At 32.3% G+C, this 22,606-nt stretch overlaps 2 protein-coding genes across 2 annotated transcripts in view; one reads left to right on the top strand and one right to left on the bottom strand.

The window, feature by feature from the left end:
- Positions 1-333: 333 nt before the first annotated feature.
- Positions 334-3,725, top strand: LOC308311970 (uncharacterized protein). Its single transcript, XM_080758799.1, has 2 exons — positions 334-2,415; positions 3,654-3,725. The coding sequence occupies exon 1, from the start codon at positions 1,207-1,209 to the stop codon at positions 1,717-1,719; it is 513 nt and encodes a 170-aa protein (XP_080614925.1). The 5' UTR covers positions 334-1,206; the 3' UTR covers positions 1,720-2,415; positions 3,654-3,725.
- Positions 3,716-22,606, bottom strand: part of LOC308311874 (collagen alpha-1(II) chain-like) — a gene marked incomplete at its 5' end in the record, with an annotated part of 19,169 nt that continues 278 nt past the window's right edge. Inside the window, 3 exons of the mRNA XM_080758647.1 lie at positions 3,716-5,230; positions 6,281-6,538; positions 11,054-11,244. Of these exons, the coding sequence (XP_080614773.1) occupies positions 5,084-5,230; positions 6,281-6,538; positions 11,054-11,244 (596 nt within the window). The 3' untranslated portion in view covers positions 3,716-5,083. The remainder of the gene's footprint in view (positions 5,231-6,280; positions 6,539-11,053; positions 11,245-22,606) is intronic.

Genomic DNA, 22,606 nt, shown 5'->3' on the forward strand with positions numbered 1-22,606 from the left:
GGCACCCTGCCCTTTTGGCAATGTGCTCTAAAAAAACAAATTTCTTTTTTTTCTTAATTTGTAGTGTGTGGACCATGCGGTGACATTGATCAATTCTTGATAAAAACGCTTCTACTACATTATTTAGGCCCCGCCCCCAGTGCTCTAAACAAACATTAAAGGATCCATGCACCAACGGGCTGTGCAATACCCCTGTCAGAGTACCCGTTGCAGCCATCTGCCGTCTTCTGTGTCTGTTTATGCCTGTGCTGCCCTTGCAACACGTGCCTATGTGTAGCTAGACAGCTAGTTAACACTTTCTGAAATCCTCCAATAAAGAGACAAGGCTTGACTTTTCTTGAATTTACTGAAGTCTCCACAGGTAATTTTGTAAAACTGAAACAGTACAGAAATAAACATAAAAATGAATTAGCACACATGTACTGTAAATAAACACAACAAAGGAATTACCACACAGGTAAATGTGTGTGAGTAATAGTATGACTTGTAGGCTATTTGCATTGAACTAGTAGGAACACAAAGTTGAAACACAGAAAGCACTGCAGCCACTGTTGCAGTAAGCTAAATGTTGTTAAGCTAACATGTGCTTACACTATTACCAAACAAACAATTAACCTAGCTTACACAGGAAAGTTGCAAACATCATTCATCATGAAATATAAACATCCCATTGATTAACTACAACTAAAATGTACTTACAGACAAATAATGTCCAAGGCAAAAGCATATAAGAAGAATTCTCAGCAGACCATGTACACAGCTCACTGTTCTGTGGGGAAATGCTGACTCAACTGAGTTTCGTTTTACTGGGAAATGCTGGCCCTACTGAGTTTCGTTTCACTTTCTACTTCCACCACTGGAGGGCAGTAAAACCTGTTACAATACACTTCACCTTTTAACGTAACTTAATTAAATGACAGAATGATTAAACATTTACCAAACTGCCATTCCAAAGGCAGCACAATGCCTATATATGGAGTTCTGTCTTCTGTGTCTGTTTATGCCTATATATGGAGTTGTGTCTTCTGTGCCAGTCCGGGACCCCGTCTACATTTGGACGTCAGATTGGTTGAGCATCAGTGATGACATCAGTGATGTAGCAGTGATGTCATTTGGTCACCAATAAAAGAGATGGCTTCAGCCCGTTGAAGCTCGTCCGCGACAACAACCAGTTTTAAGCAGGCAGAAAGTAATCTATTTAAAGAAATGGATCGGAAGTTTTTGATTTTCGATCGCTGGGTTACCAGTGATGGGCGGAAAGGAAAAGAAGTAGGGAAGGTTCTCTACCTTCGTCGGGACTACAACGAAGGTAGTAGACTGAACCCAATAGGGTTAATGAGATTTTCCGACTTGGTCACCCACCTCATCGATAAATGTGATCCAGGGGATGTTCCGAAGGAACTGAGAGTCGCTGTCGACAACAAACCTTACCATCAGTTTTTCCTATCCAGTGAGGAGTGGAAAAAATCTTATGGTGAAGGGAAGAAGAAGATAAAATTTGAAACCAGTTACATAAATCCCGGGAACCTCAAACCACTCAGCGTTCAGACCCAGGGGAACGAGCTGATGACGAACCTGCTTAAACGAACTGAGGAGTCTGAGGACACGCTTTACATCAGACGTATCTGGTCTGCTGGAGAAGTACCAGACGAGGTCATCAAACGTTTTGAGGAGAAGAAAGAAGTTCAAAGCGAAACCATCTCTAGCACCGACCGCTGATCGCCGACCAAACCCTTTGGACTCGGCCTAGGCTACCCAGACCGCGTCGGAAAGCTGCAGTTAACGGACTCTGGTCCCGTGACACGCCAATGATGTGGAGGCACAGGGAGGGTGGCAGGGTTGGGGCACAGGGAGGGTGGCAGGGTTGGGGCACAGGGAGGGTGGCAGGGTTGGGGCGGCTGTGGCTCAGCGGGTAGACCGGGTATAGTCTGTTTGATCCTTTTGGGTCGGCGGTTTGAATCCCGGCTTCTGCTGTCCACATGTCGAAAACACAAAATGAAGAGGCTTTGAAATAGAAAAAAAAAATAACCATCGTTTTTCCCCCAAACCCTGGAAATAACTACAAAAACTTTAAAAAAAAATGATATAAATTAAATAACACAAAAACAAAGCCGTAGGAGCTGGACGACCCTACAATGAACAGTCCCCGGGAATACAATTATTTAATAAATAATTGTATTCTCGGCATCCTCTCCTAAGGAGCATCACCTTAACGTGGTGGAGAGGTTTGTGTGCCTCAATGAACCCCCCGGGGCCCCCCGGGGCCCCCATGACATGAAAGTGGTCTCGGGGGAGAGGCCAGACAAAGATGCTCCAAACTATTACTACTAATATATTTTTGAGTGGCGCTATATATAACAAACCAAACAAAAAGCTGTGTATATATATATATATATATATATATATATATATACAGTATATATAGGCCTATATACAGCTTTTGTCCCCTCTAGTCTCATATTTGCCATTGACAATGAAAGGAGAAATATGTGGTTATATATATATATATATATATATATATATATATATATATATATTATGTGTGCCTCAAATATGATGTAAAATTTGTGGCAACACAAACATTAACTTTCATTGACGATGAATGGATCATTTACGTCAACCTTTCTGTTGTCACGGACCGCAGCGCACCGGCTGAGAGTTCATAACATGTTCTGTTGTCATGGACCGCAGCGCAGCGCACCGGCTGAGAGTTCATAACATGTTCTGTTGTCATGGACCGCAGCGCACCGGCTGAGAGTTCATAACATGTTCTGTTGTCATGGACCGCAGCGCAGCGCACCGGCTGTGAGTTCATAACATGTTCTGTTGTCACGGACCGCAGCGCAGCGCACCGGCTGTGAGTTCATAACATGTTCTGTTGTCATGGACCGCAGCGCAGCGCACCGGCTGTGAGTTCATAACATGTTCTGTTGTCACGGACCGCACCGCACCGGCTGAGAGTTCATAACATGTTCTGTTGTCACGGACCGCAGCGCACCGGCTGAGAGTTCATAACATGTTCTGTTGTCATGGACCGCAGCGCAGCGCACCGGCTGAGAGTTCATAACATGTTCTGTTGTCACGGACCGCAGCGCACCGGCTGAGAGTTCATAACATGTTCTGTTGTCACGGACCGCACCGCACCGGCTGAGAGTTCATAACATGTTCTGTTGTCACGGACCGCAGCGCACCGGCTGAGAGTTCATAACATGTTCTGTTGTCACGGACCGCAGCCCACCGGCTGAGAGTTCATAACATGTTCTGTTGTCACGGACCGCACCGCACCGGCTGAGAGTTCATAACATGTTCTGTTGTCACGGACCGCAGCGCACCGGCTGAGAGTTCATAACATGTTCTGTTGTCACGGACCGCAGCGCACCGGCTGAGAGTTCATAACATGTTCTGTTGTCACGGACCGCACCGCACCGGCTGAGAGTTCATAACATGTTCTGTTGTCACGGACCGCAGCGCACCGGCTGAGAGTTCATAACATGTTCCGTTGTCACGGACCGGCTGTTGCGAAGGTGTGAGTGAGGCCAGAATATTTCTACATTGCAAGTATCGATACTTTTATTTCAGTAAAAAGAAAAATAGTTCATGACAAAAATGTAGGAAACAAAAACTAAAGGGATATTCACTTTGCTCTAACAGAGACGTGCGTGCCTGTGAACATCTAAACACTGTATCTAAGAGAGAAGAGCACGGCCAGTCCACGGAAAGACATAACGGTACATTTATTATTGTCACATAGCGATAAACAACAATAGACAGATATTTGGCAAATTTACAGACATAACGTTTGCATTTACAGTCTGAGCTTGTTTAAACAAAAACAAAAAAAGAAACGAGTGAATGAGTTCTCGTACGGCACGCATTTCACTGTAATAATTTAGATTCAGAAACGCGTATATGCGATGTAGCGATACTTTTATTTTACTTTACAGGATAGACTTCATCACCGTCGATGAAAATGAACAACGTGCAAAAACTGGAAAAGACGCTCGCTGCGTCGCACTGGTTTTATTTCTAAAAGACGCTCGCTGCGTCGCACTGGTTTTATTTCTAAAAGACGCTCGCTGCGTCGCACTGGTTTATTTCTAAAGGTGAAATACGGCGGGGCAGCGGTTTGCCGAACGGTTTGCGGAGCGGTCTTGATATCGGAAAGGTCATATCAGCGGTATGACTCTAGGCCCTAGACACTAGGGCCTAGACTCTAGGGCCTAGACACTAGGGCCTAGACTCTAGGGCCTAGAGTCTAGGCCCCTGACTCTAGGCCCTAGACACTAGGGCCTAGACTCTAGGCCCTAGACTCTAGGCCCTAGAGTCTAGGCCCCTGACTCTAGGCCCTAGACACTAGGCCCTAGACTCTAGGACCTAGAGTCTAGGCCCTAGACACTAGGCCCTAGACTCTAGGCCCTAGACTCTAGGGCCTAGAGTCTAGGGGGACTCGGACACATTTGAGGAGAACGTGGCAAACGTCATCATTTACAAATGGCCACCATTATGCACATTATGCACCTGCTGACTCATTAAAGTCACCTGGGGGGAAAACACGTAACAACGGTGTGGCAAAAGAACCGTCCCATTTCTAGACAGACAGACAGACAGACAGACAGACAGACAGACAGACAGACAGACAGACAGACAGACAGACAGACAGACAGACAGACAGCAACCCCACTCACCAACAAACATCAAATTGTGTCTTTTCTTCTTTTCTTTTGTTGAATCAATAAAAGAGTCAAGGAGTCGAGTCTATGTAGTCCATCCACTATGAATACACTCCTCAAGAGGGGGGGGGGGGGGGGGGGTGAGTGGGGGACACGCCTATCCATTCTGTGCTGGAGGGGGGTGGGGGACTTTAGGGGTGGGTTAAGGCCCATTCATACTCCAGTGTTAGGTGATAGGGTGACCACCCAAACAGAGACAATGTGTGTTTGGGTGAGTGACGAGCGGCTTATCACCGTCATAGTTGTAGTTTTCAGGTGGTCACCTTATCACCTGAAAGGTGTAGTTTTGAGGTGATGAACAGGGCCTCTATAGGGTTTAGGGTCTGGGCGGGCCGGGCCGGGCGCGTCCCGTCCTATGAGAAGCACACGGGTCCAATGTCCAGACCGAACTCCTGGTCGGCGTTGCCGATGTCCATGGGCGCCACGTCCACCACGGGCAGCCTGGCCGTGGTCTGAGTCCGGTACTCCAGGACCGTGCGGCCCCACTCGCCGTTGGACTTCTGTTCGGACCGGGCCGGAGAGACAAAAAGACATGGAATGAGTCGGACACACCACTGGAATGGACTTCTGTCGGACACTAATAGAACCCCAGGTGTCTATGGAGTTAACATTACTCTAATAGAACCCCAGGTGTCTATGGAGTTAACATTACTCTAATAGAACCCCAGGTGTTGTGTATGTGTCTATGGAGTTAACATTACTCTAATAGAGCCCCAGGTGTCTATGGAGTTAACATTACTCTAATAGAACCCCCCAGGTGTTGTGTATGTGTCTATGGAGTTAACATTACTCTAATAGACCCCCAGGTGTTCTGTATGTGTCTATGGAGTTAACATTACTCTAATAGACCCCCAGGTGTTCTGTATGTGTCTATGGAGTTAACATTACTCTAATAGACCCCCAGGTGTTGTGTATGTGTCTATGGAGTTAACATTACTCTAATAGACCCCCAGGTGTTGTGTATGTGTCTATGGAGTTAACATTACTCTAATAGACCCCCAGGTGTTGTGTATGTGTCTATGGAGTTATGTGTCTATGGCAGTGGCGTGCACAGACATTTAGAGGGGCAGGAGGTGCTCAAGTGAAAAAAAAGGGCACCTTGTGCAGTGCGTGGAACCGGTTGCCTTAACCCATTTTGGGGCGGGAACCCATTTTGGTGTCAGCATCATGGTATGCTTTAGCTATTGAAAAATAGCAGATCTACAAGCTCATAGCGGAGCGCTACGAGCTTGTAGGTCTGCTATTTTTTTTTAATCGAAGAACCACTGACATAGAAACATAGCTTTAGATTGTGGGGGCCTAAATAATATAGTAGAAGCGTTTTTTATCAAGATTTGATCAATGTCACCGCATGATCCACACACTACAAATTAAGAAAAAAAAAGAAAATGTTTTTTTTTCAACAAAAAAAAATCCTTCTTTTTAGAGCACATTGCCAAAAGGGCACCCCCTAGTGTCTATCTGTGCACGCCACTGAAAATGGGTAAATGTGGACGTCGTCAGGCCTGCATGGGGGTAAAAGATGTCCTCCAAAGCGAACAACGCCGTACCGTGCAGCCGTCCTCCAGGACGTTGTAGCGGAGGCGGGCGTTGCCCGTCGCCCGGAGGTCCTGTCCGTTGGCTCCGCGGAGCACCAGCGCCCTCTTCAGGCCGCCGGCGGCGGACGTCGCGCCTCCTCCGTCCTTGTAGGCCACGACGTTGCGGCAGTGGAAGGTGACGTTCTGGTGGGCTTCTTTGGAGAGAAGACGCAGCAGCTTCATCTGCACCGCCACCACGTTGGGCAGCTCGCCCTCGTTGCCGTAGTTGAACTACGGAGACACGGAAAGTACTCATTATCACCAGTAAGACGCGCAAACGCGGGAAGCGAACGCAGCTGAGACCCTGCAGATCATGTCTGTCTGTCTGTGTGTCTGTCCAGCTGTTACTGTATATGTGGACCTGGCCCCTTTTGTGCCCATATATGGAGCTGAGTGGACCTGGCCCCTTTTGTGCCCATATATGGAGCTGAGTGATTGCTGATGCAACACACTCCATATTTGGATAGCGGGACAGACAGACAGACAGACAGACAGACACACAGACATGATCTGCTAGGTCTCATAGTAAGTACTCACTGCATTCGCAATCATAGGACAGAATTGAAAATTCTATTAAAGGACCACTTCACCACTTTTCAACCTGTCTTCATATAATAGGTCCTCACTAATAATCTTGAAAAAAATTGCGCAATCTTTTTTCTACTCGGTCTGTGTCTCACAGGAGGTCTGTGGGCAGTTCAGAAACCGTCTTCCAGTGACATCATCAATGGGGAATACAAGCTAATAAAAACTGCAGGATTTCTACACTAAATCCCTGGAACATGTGACGCGTTTAAACCTAAACACCATGTGTGTAATAATAAAATGCCAAATATTTATTAATATTCATACAATACAGTAGAACACGAGTTCACTCAGAACACCTCACGAGAACACCTAGTGTTTGAATTCTAAACACCTATATGACTGACTTTGATTGTAAAAATGAAACACGTTTATGTGTTTAAAAAGTGTTACAGGCGATTAAACATGTTCTTCTGTTTATTGCGAACGCAGTAAGCACTTACTATGAGACCTAGCAGATCATGTCTGTGCGTGTGTCCGTGTGTCCCCCCTTTGTGCCCATATATGGAGCTGAGTGATTTGTTTGTGATTTATGCAACACACTCCATATTTGGACGTATAGCTGCTTTGGGGACTCCTTATATGGTTATGGCTAAACTTAACTTAAAAATAACTTAACTTAAATAAATAATAACTTAAAAATAAATCTTAAAAAAACCCAAATATGTACTAGCTGCGTTCGCTTCCCGCGTTTGCGCGTCTTACTGGTAATCTAAACACTGTGACACGTTTAAAAAGGGTTACAAACATGTGTTTAAAACAGTTTATAACCTAAACGCTTGGGTTTAGTGTGTAGTCCTGAAACGTTGCAATGCGAAAGTGGAAGCCATCGTTAAAAAATAATCTGCCTAAAGATGATGTCACTGGAAGACGGTTTCTAAACTGCCCACAGCCCTCCTATGAGACACAGACCGAGTAGAAAATAATTGTGCCATTTTATCATGATTATTAGTGAGGACCTATTATATGAAGATAGGTTGAAAAGTGGTGAAGTGGTCCTTTAATATTAGTCCCCAAATAAAAAATAAAAAATGTGCAACTGAATGGCTGGAAAAATGGAAATTAACAATGATTATTATAACTAAAGCTAGCAAAATAAACTAGAATAAAACACAGTATAGTAGTAGGCTACAGTAGTGCATCTTTTTTTTATGATAGGGGCAGGTATAAATAAGATTTATCTTCTTCCTTCTCCTTTTCTTTTCTGCTAGGGAATTTGAAATGAAATAAAAAATAATAACAATAATAACAATAATAAATTGTTTCATTGCGTCCCTTAACTATAAACTGTGTTTTAGGATGCAAAATGCACCCTATTTTAATCTCTGCTGGAGTCTGTCTCATTTCTCTCCAAAAGCTCATGAATATGATGGAATATGATTAAGGATTACTGTGATTTAGTAATCTCACACTTCATATCGCACACACCATACCTGTAAGCATTTATATTTGACTCATGATCAGAGCTTCCGTTGCTCCAGACTGTACGACGGAAGCATTTATATTCTACTAGAGATCAGAGCTTCCGTTGCTCCAGACTGTATGACGGAAGCATTTATATTTTACTCGTGATCAGAGCTTCCGTTGCTCCAGACTGTACGACGGAAGCATTTATATTTTACTCGTGATCAGAGCTTCCGTTGCTCCAGACTGTACGACGGAAGCATTTATATTTTACTCATGATCAGAGCTTCCGTTGCTCCAGACTGTACGACGGAAGCATTTATATTTTACTCATGATCAGAGCTTCCGTTACTCCAGACTGTACGACGGAAGCATTTATATTTTACTCATGATCAGAGCTTCCGTTGCTCCAGACTGTACGACGGAAGCATTTATATTTTACTCATGATCAGAGCTTCCGTTACTCCAGACTGTACGACGGAAGCATTTATATTTTACTCGTGATCAGAGCTTCCGTTGCTCCAGACTGTATGACAGGAAGCATTTATATTTTACTCATGATCAGAGCTTCCGTTGCTCCAGACTGTACGACGGAAGCATTTATATTTGACTCATGATCAGAGCTTCCGTTGCTCCAGACTGTACGACGGAAGCATTTATATTTTACTCATGATCAGAGCTTCCGTTGCTCCAGACTGTACGACGGAAGCATTTATATTTGACTCATGATCAGAGCTTCCGTTGCTCCAGACTGTATGACAGGAAGCATTTATATTTTACTCATGATCAGAGCTTCCGTTGCTCCAGACTGTATGACGGAAGCATTTATATTTTACTCGTGATCAGAGCTTCCGTTGCTCCAGACTGTACGACGGAAGCATTTATATTTGACTCATGATCAGAGCTTCCGTTGCTCCAGACTGTACGACGGAAGCATTTATATTGTACTCGTGATCAGAGCTTCCGTTGCTCCAGACTGTACGACGGAAGCATTTATATTGTACTCGTGATCAGAGCTTCCGTTGCTCCAGACTGTACGACGGAAGCATTTATATTTGACTCATGATCAGAGCTATCGTTGCTCCAGACTGTATGAAGGGAGCATTTGACAATTGTGAGAGAGAGGCAACAGTCTGGCCACTAGTAAAAACAAGGCCTGACATAAAATGTCATTACAGGTTATGTCCACAAGAGGGCGCTCACTGCCAAAGTATTGTCAAGTGAAACCAGTGTTTTAAGTCTTTCAGGGACAATCCCAGTTTAAGGGGGAGGTACTGTACACTTTTACTACTACATATACAGTAGTGTTTTATATGAATTGTGTTGACGATATAGAATTTGTTACTTTTTATGTTATTGTTTATTAATTGAATACATACGAACGGAAACAAACCCGCAGGACTTTTGTTTTGCGTTATCTTGGACCAAAACGTCTGTCTGACTGTACCATGTGCTGTTTACAGTTACATCTAATTGTAATACAAAACTGGAACCCCACAAAACCAACAAACGGACATGGGGAGACTGCAGGGCCTTCTCTTTGGAACTCACTTGATTTCTAGTTTTTAACCTTTTAAACCTTTTAAATTGTTTTCTAATAAAAATATGTCTGTAAAGCGACTTTGGGTACCCTATATAAATCGTATATATTATTATTATTATTATTAATAAAGTATTAAATCGATCAAAAGCAGTTTAAATAAGTCAAGTCCCACAAAATAACAGCCTGATGTTAGTGACTTGAACCAAAGTTCAGCAATGTTTACCAAGTTCAAACTTTCACTTCTGTATCAGCGAAAGAAGTGTGGTTTTATCATGGACATTAAACATCTCCTAAATGATGATTGAAGAAAGCATTTATTTGGCTCACAGCTGGTGGATGTCGGCTGGAGTTAATAGCTTAAGTCCAAAGGGAAATAACAGAATATTTATCCCATGAAAGGGAACAGGTTCACACACACACACACACACAGAGACACACACACACACACACACACACACAGAGACACACACACACACACACACAGATTAGCGTCGCGGGCCAGTCTTTTATGTTTGACATTTATGTGTACATAAAATAAAACTGATGCATATAAAATAAACACTCTAGTTCCTCTGTTAATGTTGGCTTCAGCGTATACATTTGGTCAGTCTATCACACTATATATATAATTCACTATTAGTCTATGACACTATATAATACACTATACATCTATCACACTATATAATTCACTATCAGTCTATCACAGTAGCTTGATATTGCCAAACCTTTTAGCTCAAGAACCCACACGAGATTTATTTTGCTCGGACGGGACCCAAAACTAGCAGATCGATATAAGCTCACAAGAGCAACATGGCGCCGCATCGTGAGCTTGTTGTAACTGCTATTTTTTACACTACTTCTTAATTGTTTTGTTTATATAATTACTATTTAAGGACATATAGGCCGATAGAGAGAGAGCGAGAGAGAGAGATAGAGAGATAGAGAGATAGATAGATAGATAGATAGATAGATAGATAGATAGATAGATAGATAGATACAATCCCCAGGTTGGCAGAGGGAGTGTAGCACCCAGGATTACATTAGATAATTGAGACTGGGTGAAAAAATGGGTTGCAAAAATCGTGGGATTAAAAAAAAAGAAAAAAGAAAAAAAGAAAAAATCACAAAAAAATCAAGGGGTTATTATTAGCGGGCCGGTGTCATGTTTCACACTGACTCACGCGTACGTAGTACGCATTACGTAAAAAACTTACTCGAGTTCCTCCGTTGATGTCGGCCTCAAACCACACGGGCTTGTTGGGAGTGGGAGTGGATTTGGTCCACCAGGTTTTGCGCGGGATGGCGGGCGGGTTGGCGGAGATGCAGGTCTCCCCGGTGTCCATGTCGCAGTGCACCCGGATGGCGTCCCTGGGGCTGCCCTGGTTCGGGTCGATCCAGTACTCGCCTGCATCGAGTGAGGACACAACATTATTATTATCAACCATTTGGACCTGAGGACCGAAAGTGCTTTAGAAGCCAAACAGAAATGACGTACTATCAGAGTGGTGATTTATTATTATTATTATTACTATCAGAGTGGTGATTTATTATTATTATTATTACTATCACAGTGGTGATTTATTATTATTATTATTATTACTATCAGAGTGGTGATTTATTATTATTATTATTACTATCAGAGTGGTGATTTATTATTATTATTATTATTACTATCAGAGTGGTGATTTATTATTATTATTATTACTATCAGAGTGGTGATTTATTATTATTATTATTACTATCAGAGTGGTGATTTATTATTATTATTATTACTATCAGAGTGGTGATTTATTATTATTATTATTACTATCAGAGTGGTGATTTATTATTATTATTATTACTATCAGAGTGGTGATTTATTATTATTATTATTACTATCAGAGTGGTGATTTATTATTATTATTATTACTATCAGAGTGGTGATTTATTATTATTATTATTACTATCACAGTGGTGATTTATTATTATTATTATTACTATCAGAGTGGTGATTTATTATTATTATTATTACTATCAGAGTGGTGATTTATTATTATTATTATTACTATCACAGTGGTGATTTATTATTATTATTATTACTATCAGAGTGGTGATTTATTATTATTATTATTACTATCACAGTGGTGATTTATTATTATTATTATTACTATCAGAGTGGTGATTTATTATTATTATTATTACTATCAGAGTGGTGATTTATTATTATTATTATTACTATCACAGTGGTGATTTATTATTATTATTATTACTATCACAGTGGTGATTTATTATTATTATTATTACTATCACAGTGGTGATTTATTATTATTATTATTACTATCAGAGTGGTGATTTATTATTATTATTATTACTATCACAGTGGTGATTTATTATTATTATTATTACTATCACAGTGGTGATTTATTATTATTATTATTACTATCACAGTGGTGATTTATTATTATTATTATTACTATCAGAGTGGTGATTTATTATTATTATTATTACTATCAGAGTGGTGATTTATTATTATTATTATTACTATCAGAGTGGTGATTTATTATTATTATTATTACTATCACAGTGGTGATTTATTATTATTATTATTACTATCAGAGTGGTGATTTATTATTATTATTATTACTATCAGAGTGGTGATTTATTATTATTATTATTACTATCACAGTGGTGATTTATTATTATTATTATTACTATCAGAGTGGTGATTTATTATTATTATTATTACTATCAGAGTGGTGATTTATTATTATTATTATTACTATCAGAGTGGTGATTTATTATTATTATTATTACTATCAGAGTGGTGATTTATTATTATTATTATTACTATCAGAGTGGTGATTTATTATTATTATTATCACTATCAGAGTGGTGATTTATTATTATTATTATCACTATCAGAGTGGTGATTTATTATTATTATTATCACTATCAGAGTGGTGATTTATTATTATTATTATTACTATCAGAGTGGTGATTTATTATTATTATTATCACTATCACAGTGGTGATTTATTATTATTATTATTACTATCAGAGTGGTGATTTATTATTATTATTATACTATCACAGTGGTGATTTATTATTATTATTATTACTATCAGAGTGGTGATTTATTATTATTATTATTACTATCACAGTGATTTATTATTATTATTATTACTATCACAGTGGTGATTTATTATTATTATTATTACTATCAGAGTGGTGATTTATTATTATTATTATTACTATCAGAGTGGTGATTTATTATTATTATTATTACTATCACAGTGGTGATTTATTATTATTATTATTACTATCAGAGTGGTGATTTATTATTATTATTATTACTATCAGCAGTGGTGATTTATTATTATTATTATTACTATCACAGTGGTGATTTATTATTATTATTATTACTATCAGAGTGGTGATTTATTATTATTATTATTACTATCAGAGTGGTGATTTATTATTATTATTATTACTATCAGAGTGGTGATTTATTATTATTATTATTACTATCACAGTGGTGATTTATTATTATTATTATTACTATCAGAGTGGTGATTTATTATTATTATTATTACTATCAGAGTGGTGATTTATTATTATTATTATTACTATCACAGTGGTGATTTATTATTATTATTATTACTATCAGAGTGGTGATTTATTATTATTATTATTACTATCAGAGTGGTGATTTATTATTATTATTACTATCAGAGTGGTGATTTATTATTATTATTATTACTATCAGAGTGGTGATTTATTATTATTATTATTACTATCACAGTGGTGATTTATTATTATTATTATTACTATCAGAGTGGTGATTTATCATTATTATTATTACTATCAGAGTGGTGATTTATTATTATTATTATTACTATCACAGTGGTGATTTATTATTATTATTATTACTATCAGAGTGGTGATTTATCATTATTATTATTACTATCAGAGTGGTGATTTATTATTATTATTATTACTATCAGAGTGGTGATTTATTATTATTATTATTACTATCAGAGTGGTGATTTATCATTATTATTATTACTATCAGAGTGGTGATTTATTATTATTATTATTACTATCAGCAGTGGTGATTTATTATTATTATTATTACTATCACGAGTGGGTGATTTATTATTATTATTATTACTATCAGCAGTGGTGATTTATTATTATTATTATTACTATCAGAGTGGTGATTATTATTATTATTATTACTATCACAGTGGTGATTTATTATTATTATTATTACTATCACAGTGGTGATTTATTATTATTATTATTACTATCAGAGTGGTGATTTATTATTATTATTATTACTATCAGAGTGGTGATTTATTATTATTATTATTACTATCAGAGTGGTGATTTATTATTATTATTATTACTATCAGAGTGGTGATTTATTATTATTATTATTACTATCAGAGTGGTGATTTATTATTATTATTATTACTATCACAGTGGTGATTTATTATTATTATTATTACTATCACAGTGGTGATTTATTATTATTATTATTACTATCAAAGTGGTGATTTATTATTATTATTATTACTATCAGCAGTGGTGATTTATTATTATTATTATTACTATCACAGTGGTGATTTATTATTATTATTATTACTATCACAGTGGTGATTTATTATTATTATTATTACTATCAGAGTGGTGATTTATTATTATTATTATTACTATCAGAGTGGTGATTTATTATTATTATTATTACTATCAGAGTGGTGATTTATTATTATTATTATTACTATCACAGTGGTGATTTATTATTATTATTATTACTATCAGAGTGGTGATTTATTATTATTATTATTACTATCAGAGTGTGGTGATTTATTATTATATTATTATTATTACTATCACAGTGGTGATTTATTATTATTATTATTACTATCACAGTGGTGATTTATTATTATTATTATTACTATCACGAGTGGTGATTTATTATTATTATTATTACTATCAGAGTGGTGATTTATTATTATTATTATTACTATCACAGTGGTGATTTATTATTATTATTATTACTATCAGAGTGGTGATTTATTATTATTATTATTACTATCAGCAGTGGTGATTTATTATTATTATTATTACTATCAGAGTGGTGATTTATTATTATTATTATTACTATCAGAGTGGTGATTTATTATTATTATTATTACTATCACAGTGGTGATTTATTATTATTATTATTACTATCAGAGTGGTGATTTATTATTATTATTATTACTATCAGCAGTGGTGATTTATTATTATTATTATTACTATCACAGTGGTGATTTATTATTATTATTATTACTATCAGAGTGGTGATTTATTATTATTATTATTACTATCAGAGTGGTGATTTATTATTATTATTATTACTATCAGAGTGGTGATTTATTATTATTATTATTACTATCAGAGTGGTGATTTATTATTATTACTATCAGAGTGGTGATTTATTATTATTATTATTACTATCAGAGTGGTGATTTATTATTATTATTATTACTATCAGAGTGGTGATTTATTATTATTATTATTACTATCAGAGTGGTGATTTATTATTATTATTATTACTATCAGAGTGGTGATTTATTATTATTATTATTACTATCACAGTGGTGATTTATTATTATTATTATTACTATCACAGTGGTGATTTATTATTATTATTATTACTATCAGAGTGTGATTTATTATTATTACTATCAGGGTGATTTATTATTATTATTATTACTATCAAGTGGTGATTTATTATTATTATTATTACTATCAGAGTGGTGATTTATTATTATTATTATTACTATCAGAGTGGTGATTTATTATTATTATTATTACTATCAGAGTGGTGATTTATTATTATTATTATTACTATCAGAGTGGTGATTTATTATTATTATTATTACTATCAGAGTGGTGATTTATTATTATTATTATTACTATCAGAGTGGTGATTTATTATTATTATTATTACTATCACAGTGGTGATTTATTATTATTATTATTACTATCAGAGTGGTGATTTATTATTATTATTATTACTATCAGAGTGGTGATTTATTATTATTATTATTACTATCAGAGTGGTGATTTATTATTATTATTATTACTATCAGAGTGGTGATTTATTATTATTATTATTACTATCAGAGTGGTGATTTATTATTATTATTATTACTATCAGAGTGGTGATTTATTATTATTATTATTACTATCAGAGTGGTGATTTATTATTATTATTATTACTATCACAGTGGTGATTTATTATTATTATTATTACTATCAGAGTGGTGATTTATTATTATTATTATTACTATCACAGTGGTGATTTATTATTATTATTATTACTATCAGAGTGGTGATTTATTATTATTATTATTACTATCAGAGTGGTGATTTATTATTATTATTATTACTATCAGAGTGGTGATTTATTATTATTATTATTACTATCAGAGTGGTGATTTATTATTATTATTATTACTATCAGAGTGGTGATTTATTATTATTATTATTACTATCAGAGTGGTGATTTATTATTATTATTATTACTATCAGAGTGGTGATTTATTATTATTATTATTACTATCAGAGTGGTGATTTATTATTATTATTATTACTATCAGAGTGGTGATTTATTATTATTATTATTACTATCAGAGTGGTGATTTATTATTATTATTATTACTATCAGAGTGGTGATTTATTATTATTATTATTACTATCAGAGTGGTGATTTATTATTATTATTATTACTATCAGAGTGGTGATTTATTATTATTATTATTACTATCAGAGTGGTGATTTATTATTATTATTATTACTATCACAGTGGTGATTTATTATTATTATTATTACTATCAGAGTGGTGATTTATTATTATTATTATTACTATCAGAGTGGTGATTTATTATTATTATTATTACTATCAGAGTGGTGATTTATTATTATTATTATTACTATCACAGTGGTGATTTATTATTATTATTATTACTATCAGAGTGGTGATTTATTATTATTATTATTACTATCAGAGTGGTGATTATTATTATTATTATTATTACTATCAGAGTGGTGATTTATTATTATTATTATTACTATCAGAGTGGTGATTTATTATTATTATTATTACTATCAGAGTGGTGATTTATTATTATTATTATTACTATCAGAGTGGTGATTTATTATTATTATTATTACTATCAGAGTGGTGATTTATTATTATTATTATTACTATCAGAGTGGTGATTTATTATTATTATTATTACTATCAGAGTGGTGATTTATTATTATTATTATTACTATCAGAGTGGTGATTTATTATTATTATTATTACTATCAGAGTGGTGATTTATTATTATTATTATTACTATCAGAGTGGTGATTTATTATTATTATTATTACTATCAGAGTGGTGATTTATTATTATTATTATTACTATCAGAGTGGTGATTTATTATTATTATTATTACTATCAGAGTGGTGATTTATTATTATTATTATTACTATCAGAGTGGTGATTTATTATTATTATTATTACTATCAGAGTGGTGATTTATTATTATTATTATTACTATCAGAGTGGTGATTTATTATTATTATTATTACTATCAGAGTGGTGATTTATTATTATTATTATTACTATCAGAGTGGTGATTTATTATTATTATTATTACTATCAGAGTGGTGATTTATTATTATTATTATTACTATCAGAGTGGTGATTTATTATTATTATTATTACTATCAGAGTGGTGATTTATTATTATTATTATTACTATCAGAGTGGTGATTTATTATTATTATTATTACTATCACAGTGGTGATTTATTATTATTATTATTACTATCAGAGTGGTGATTTATTATTATTATTATTACTATCAGAGTGGTGATTTATTATTATTATTATTACTATCAGAGTGGTGATTTATTATTATTATTATTACTATCAGAGTGGTGATTTATTATTATTATTATTACTATCAGAGTGGTGATTTATTATTATTATTATTACTATCAGAGTGGTGATTTATTATTATTATTATTACTATCAGAGTGGTGATTTATTATTATTATTATTACTATCAGAGTGGTGATTTATTATTATTATTATTACTATCAGAGTGGTGATTTATTATTATTATTATTACTATCAGAGTGGTGATTTATTATTATTATTATTACTATCAGAGTGGTGATTTATTATTATTATTATTACTATCAGAGTGGTGATTTATTATTATTATTATTACTATCAGAGTGGTGATTTATTATTATTATTATTACTATCAGAGTGGTGATTTATTATTATTATTATTACTATCAGAGTGGTGATTTATTATTATTATTATTACTATCAGAGTGGTGATTTATTATTATTATTATTACTATCAGAGTGGTGATTTATTATTATTATTATTACTATCAGAGTGGTGATTTATTATTATTATTATTACTATCAGAGTGGTGATTTATTATTATTATTATTACTATCAGAGTGGTGATTTATTATTATTATTATTACTATCAGAGTGGTGATTTATTATTATTATTATTACTATCACAGTGGTGATTTATTATTATTATTATTACTATCAGAGTGGTGATTTATTATTATTATTATTACTATCAGAGTGGTGATTTATTATTATTATTATTACTATCAGAGTGGTGATTTATTATTATTATTATTACTATCAGAGTGGTGATTTATTATTATTATTATTACTATCACAGTGGTGATTTATTATTATTATTATTACTATCAGAGTGGTGATTTATTATTATTATTATTACTATCAGAGTGGTGATTTATTATTATTATTATTACTATCAGAGTGGTGATTTATTATTATTATTATTACTATCAGAGTGGTGATTTATTATTATTATTATTACTATCAGAGTGGTGATTTATTATTATTATTATTACTATCAGAGTGGTGATTTATTATTATTATTATTACTATCAGAGTGGTGATTTATTATTATTATTATTACTATCACGAGTGGTGATTTATTATTATTATTATTACTATCAGAGTGGTGATTTATTATTATTATTATTACTATCAGCAGTGGTGATTTATTATTATTATTATTACTATCAGAGTGGTGATTTATTATTATTATTATTACTATCAGAGTGGTGATTTATTATTATTATTATTACTATCACAGTGGTGATTTATTATTATTATTATTACTATCAGAGTGGTGATTTATTATTATTATTATTACTATCAGAGTGGTGATTTATTATTATTATTATTACTATCAGAGTGGTGATTTATTATTATTATTATTACTATCAGAGTGGTGATTTATTATTATTATTATTACTATCAGAGTGGTGATTTATTATTATTATTATTACTATCAGAGTGGTGATTTATTATTATTATTATTTACTATCAGAGTGGTGATTTATTATTATTATTATTACTATCACAGTGGTGATTTATTATTATTATTATTACTATCAGAGTGGTGATTTATTATTATTATTATTACTATCAGAGTGGTGATTTATTATTATTATTATTACTATCAGAGTGGTGATTTATTATTATTATTATTACTATCAGAGTGGTGATTTATTATTATTATTATTACTATCACGAGTGGTGATTTATTATTATTATTATTACTATCAGAGTGGTGATTTATTATTATTATTATTACTATCAGCAGTGGTGATTTATTATTATTATTATTACTATCAGAGTGGTGATTTATTATTATTATTATTACTATCAGAGTGGTGATTTATTATTATTATTATTACTATCAGAGTGGTGATTTATTATTATTATTATTACTATCAGAGTGGTGATTTATTATTATTATTATTACTATCAGAGTGGTGATTTATTATTATTATTATTACTATCAGAGTGGTGATTTATTATTATTATTATTACTATCAGAGTGGTGATTTATTATTATTATTATTACTATCACGAGTGGTGATTTATTATTATTATTATTACTATCAGAGTGGTGATTTATTATTATTATTATTACTATCAGAGTGGTGATTTATTATTATTATTATTACTATCACAGTGGTGATTTATTATTATTATTATTACTATCAGAGTGGTGATTTATTATTATTATTATTACTATCACAGTGGTGATTTATTATTATTATTATTACTATCAGAGTGGTGATTTATTATTATTATTATTACTATCAGAGTGGTGATTTATTATTATTATTATTACTATCACAGTGGTGATTTATTATTATTATTATTACTATCAGAGTGGTGATTTATTATTATTATTATTACTATCAGAGTGGTGATTTATTATTATTATTATTACTATCAGAGTGGTGATTTATTATTATTATTATTACTATCACGAGTGGTGATTTATTATTATTATTATTACTATCAGAGTGGTGATTTATTATTATTATTATTACTATCACAGTGGTGATTTATTATTATTATTATTACTATCAGAGTGGTGATTTATTATTATTATTATTACTATCACAGTGGTGATTTATTATTATTATTATTACTATCAGAGTGGTGATTTATTATTATTATTATTACTATCAGAGTGGTGATTTATTATTATTATTATTACTATCAGAGTGGTGATTTATTATTATTATTATTACTATCACAGTGGTGATTTATTATTATTATTATTACTATCAGAGTGGTGATTTATTATTATTATTATTACTATCAGAGTGGTGATTTATTATTATTATTATTACTATCAGAGTGGTGATTTATTATTATTATTATTACTATCAGAGTGGTGATTTATTATTATTATTATTACTATCACAGTGGTGATTTATTATTATTATTATTACTATCAGAGTGGTGATTTATTATTATTATTATTACTATCACAGTGGTGATTTATTATTATTATTATTACTATCACAGTGGTGATTTATTATTATTATTATTACTATCACAGTGGTGATTTATTATTATTATTATTACTATCACAGTGGTGATTTATTATTATTATTATTACTATCAGAGTGGTGATTTATTATTATTATTATTACTATCACGAGTGGTGATTTATTATTATTATTATTACTATCAGAGTGGTGATTTATTATTATTATTATTACTATCAGAGTGGTGATTTATTATTATTATTATTACTATCAGAGTGGTGATTTATTATTATTATTATTACTATCAGAGTGGTGATTTATTATTATTATTATTACTATCAGAGTGGTGATTTATTATTATTATTATTACTATCAGAGTGGTGATTTATTATTATTATTATTACTATCAGAGTGGTGATTTATTATTATTATTATTACTATCAGAGTGGTGATTTATTATTATTATTATTACTATCAGAGTGGTGATTTATTATTATTATTATTACTATCAGAGTGGTGATTTATTATTATTATTATTACTATCACAGTGGTGATTTATTATTATTATTATTACTATCAGAGTGGTGATTTATTATTATTATTATTACTATCAGAGTGGTGATTTATTATTATTATTATTACTATCAGAGTGGTGATTTATTATTATTATTATTACTATCAGAGTGGTGATTTATTATTATTATTATTACTATCAGAGTGGTGATTTATTATTATTATTATTACTATCAGAGTGGTGATTTATTATTATTATTATTACTATCAGAGTGGTGATTTATTATTATTATTATTACTATCAGAGTGGTGATTTATTATTATTATTATTACTATCAGAGTGGTGATTTATTATTATTATTATTACTATCAGAGTGGTGATTTATTATTATTATTATTACTATCAGAGTGGTGATTTATTATTATTATTATTACTATCAGAGTGGTGATTTATTATTATTATTATTACTATCAGAGTGGTGATTTATTATTATTATTATTACTATCAGAGTGGTGATTTATTATTATTATTATTACTATCAGCAGTGGTGATTTATTATTATTATTATTACTATCAGAGTGGTGATTTATTATTATTATTATTACTATCAGAGTGGTGATTTATTATTATTATTATTACTATCAGAGTGGTGATTTATTATTATTATTATTACTATCAGAGTGGTGATTTATTATTATTATTATTACTATCAGAGTGGTGATTTATTATTATTATTATTACTATCAGAGTGGTGATTTATTATTATTATTTTTACTATCAGAGTGGTGATTTATTATTATTATTATTACTATCAGAGTGGTGATTTATTATTATTATTATTACTATCACAGTGGTGATTTATTATTATTATTATTACTATCAGAGTGGTGATTTATTATTATTATTATTACTATCACAGTGGTGATTTATTATTATTATTATTACTATCAGAGTGGTGATTTATTATTATTATTATTACTATCAGAGTGGTGATTTATTATTATTATTATTACTATCAGAGTGGTGATTTATTATTATTATTATTACTATCAGAGTGGTGATTTATTATTATTATTATTACTATCAGAGTGGTGATTTATTATTATTATTATTACTATCACAGTGGTGATTTATTATTATTATTATTACTATCACAGTGGTGATTTATTATTATTATTATTACTATCAGAGTGGTGATTTATTATTATTATTATTACTATCAGAGTGGTGATTTATTATTATTATTATTACTATCAGAGTGGTGATTTTTATTATTATTATTACTATCAGAGTGGTGATTTATTATTATTATTATTACTATCAGAGTGGTGATTTATTATTATTATTATTACTATCACCAGTG

The sequence above is a fragment of the Protomyctophum bolini genome, assembly GCF_963924005.1.
Source record: "Protomyctophum bolini genome assembly, chromosome: 24".
NCBI lineage: Eukaryota > Metazoa > Chordata > Actinopteri > Myctophiformes > Myctophidae > Protomyctophum > Protomyctophum bolini.

What these genes read in the sequence shown, in the direction of transcription:
- LOC308311970 (XM_080758799.1), top strand. Translation starts at nt 1,207, where the DNA reads ATGGATCGGAAGTTTTTGATTTTCGATCGCTGGGTTACCAGTGATGGG.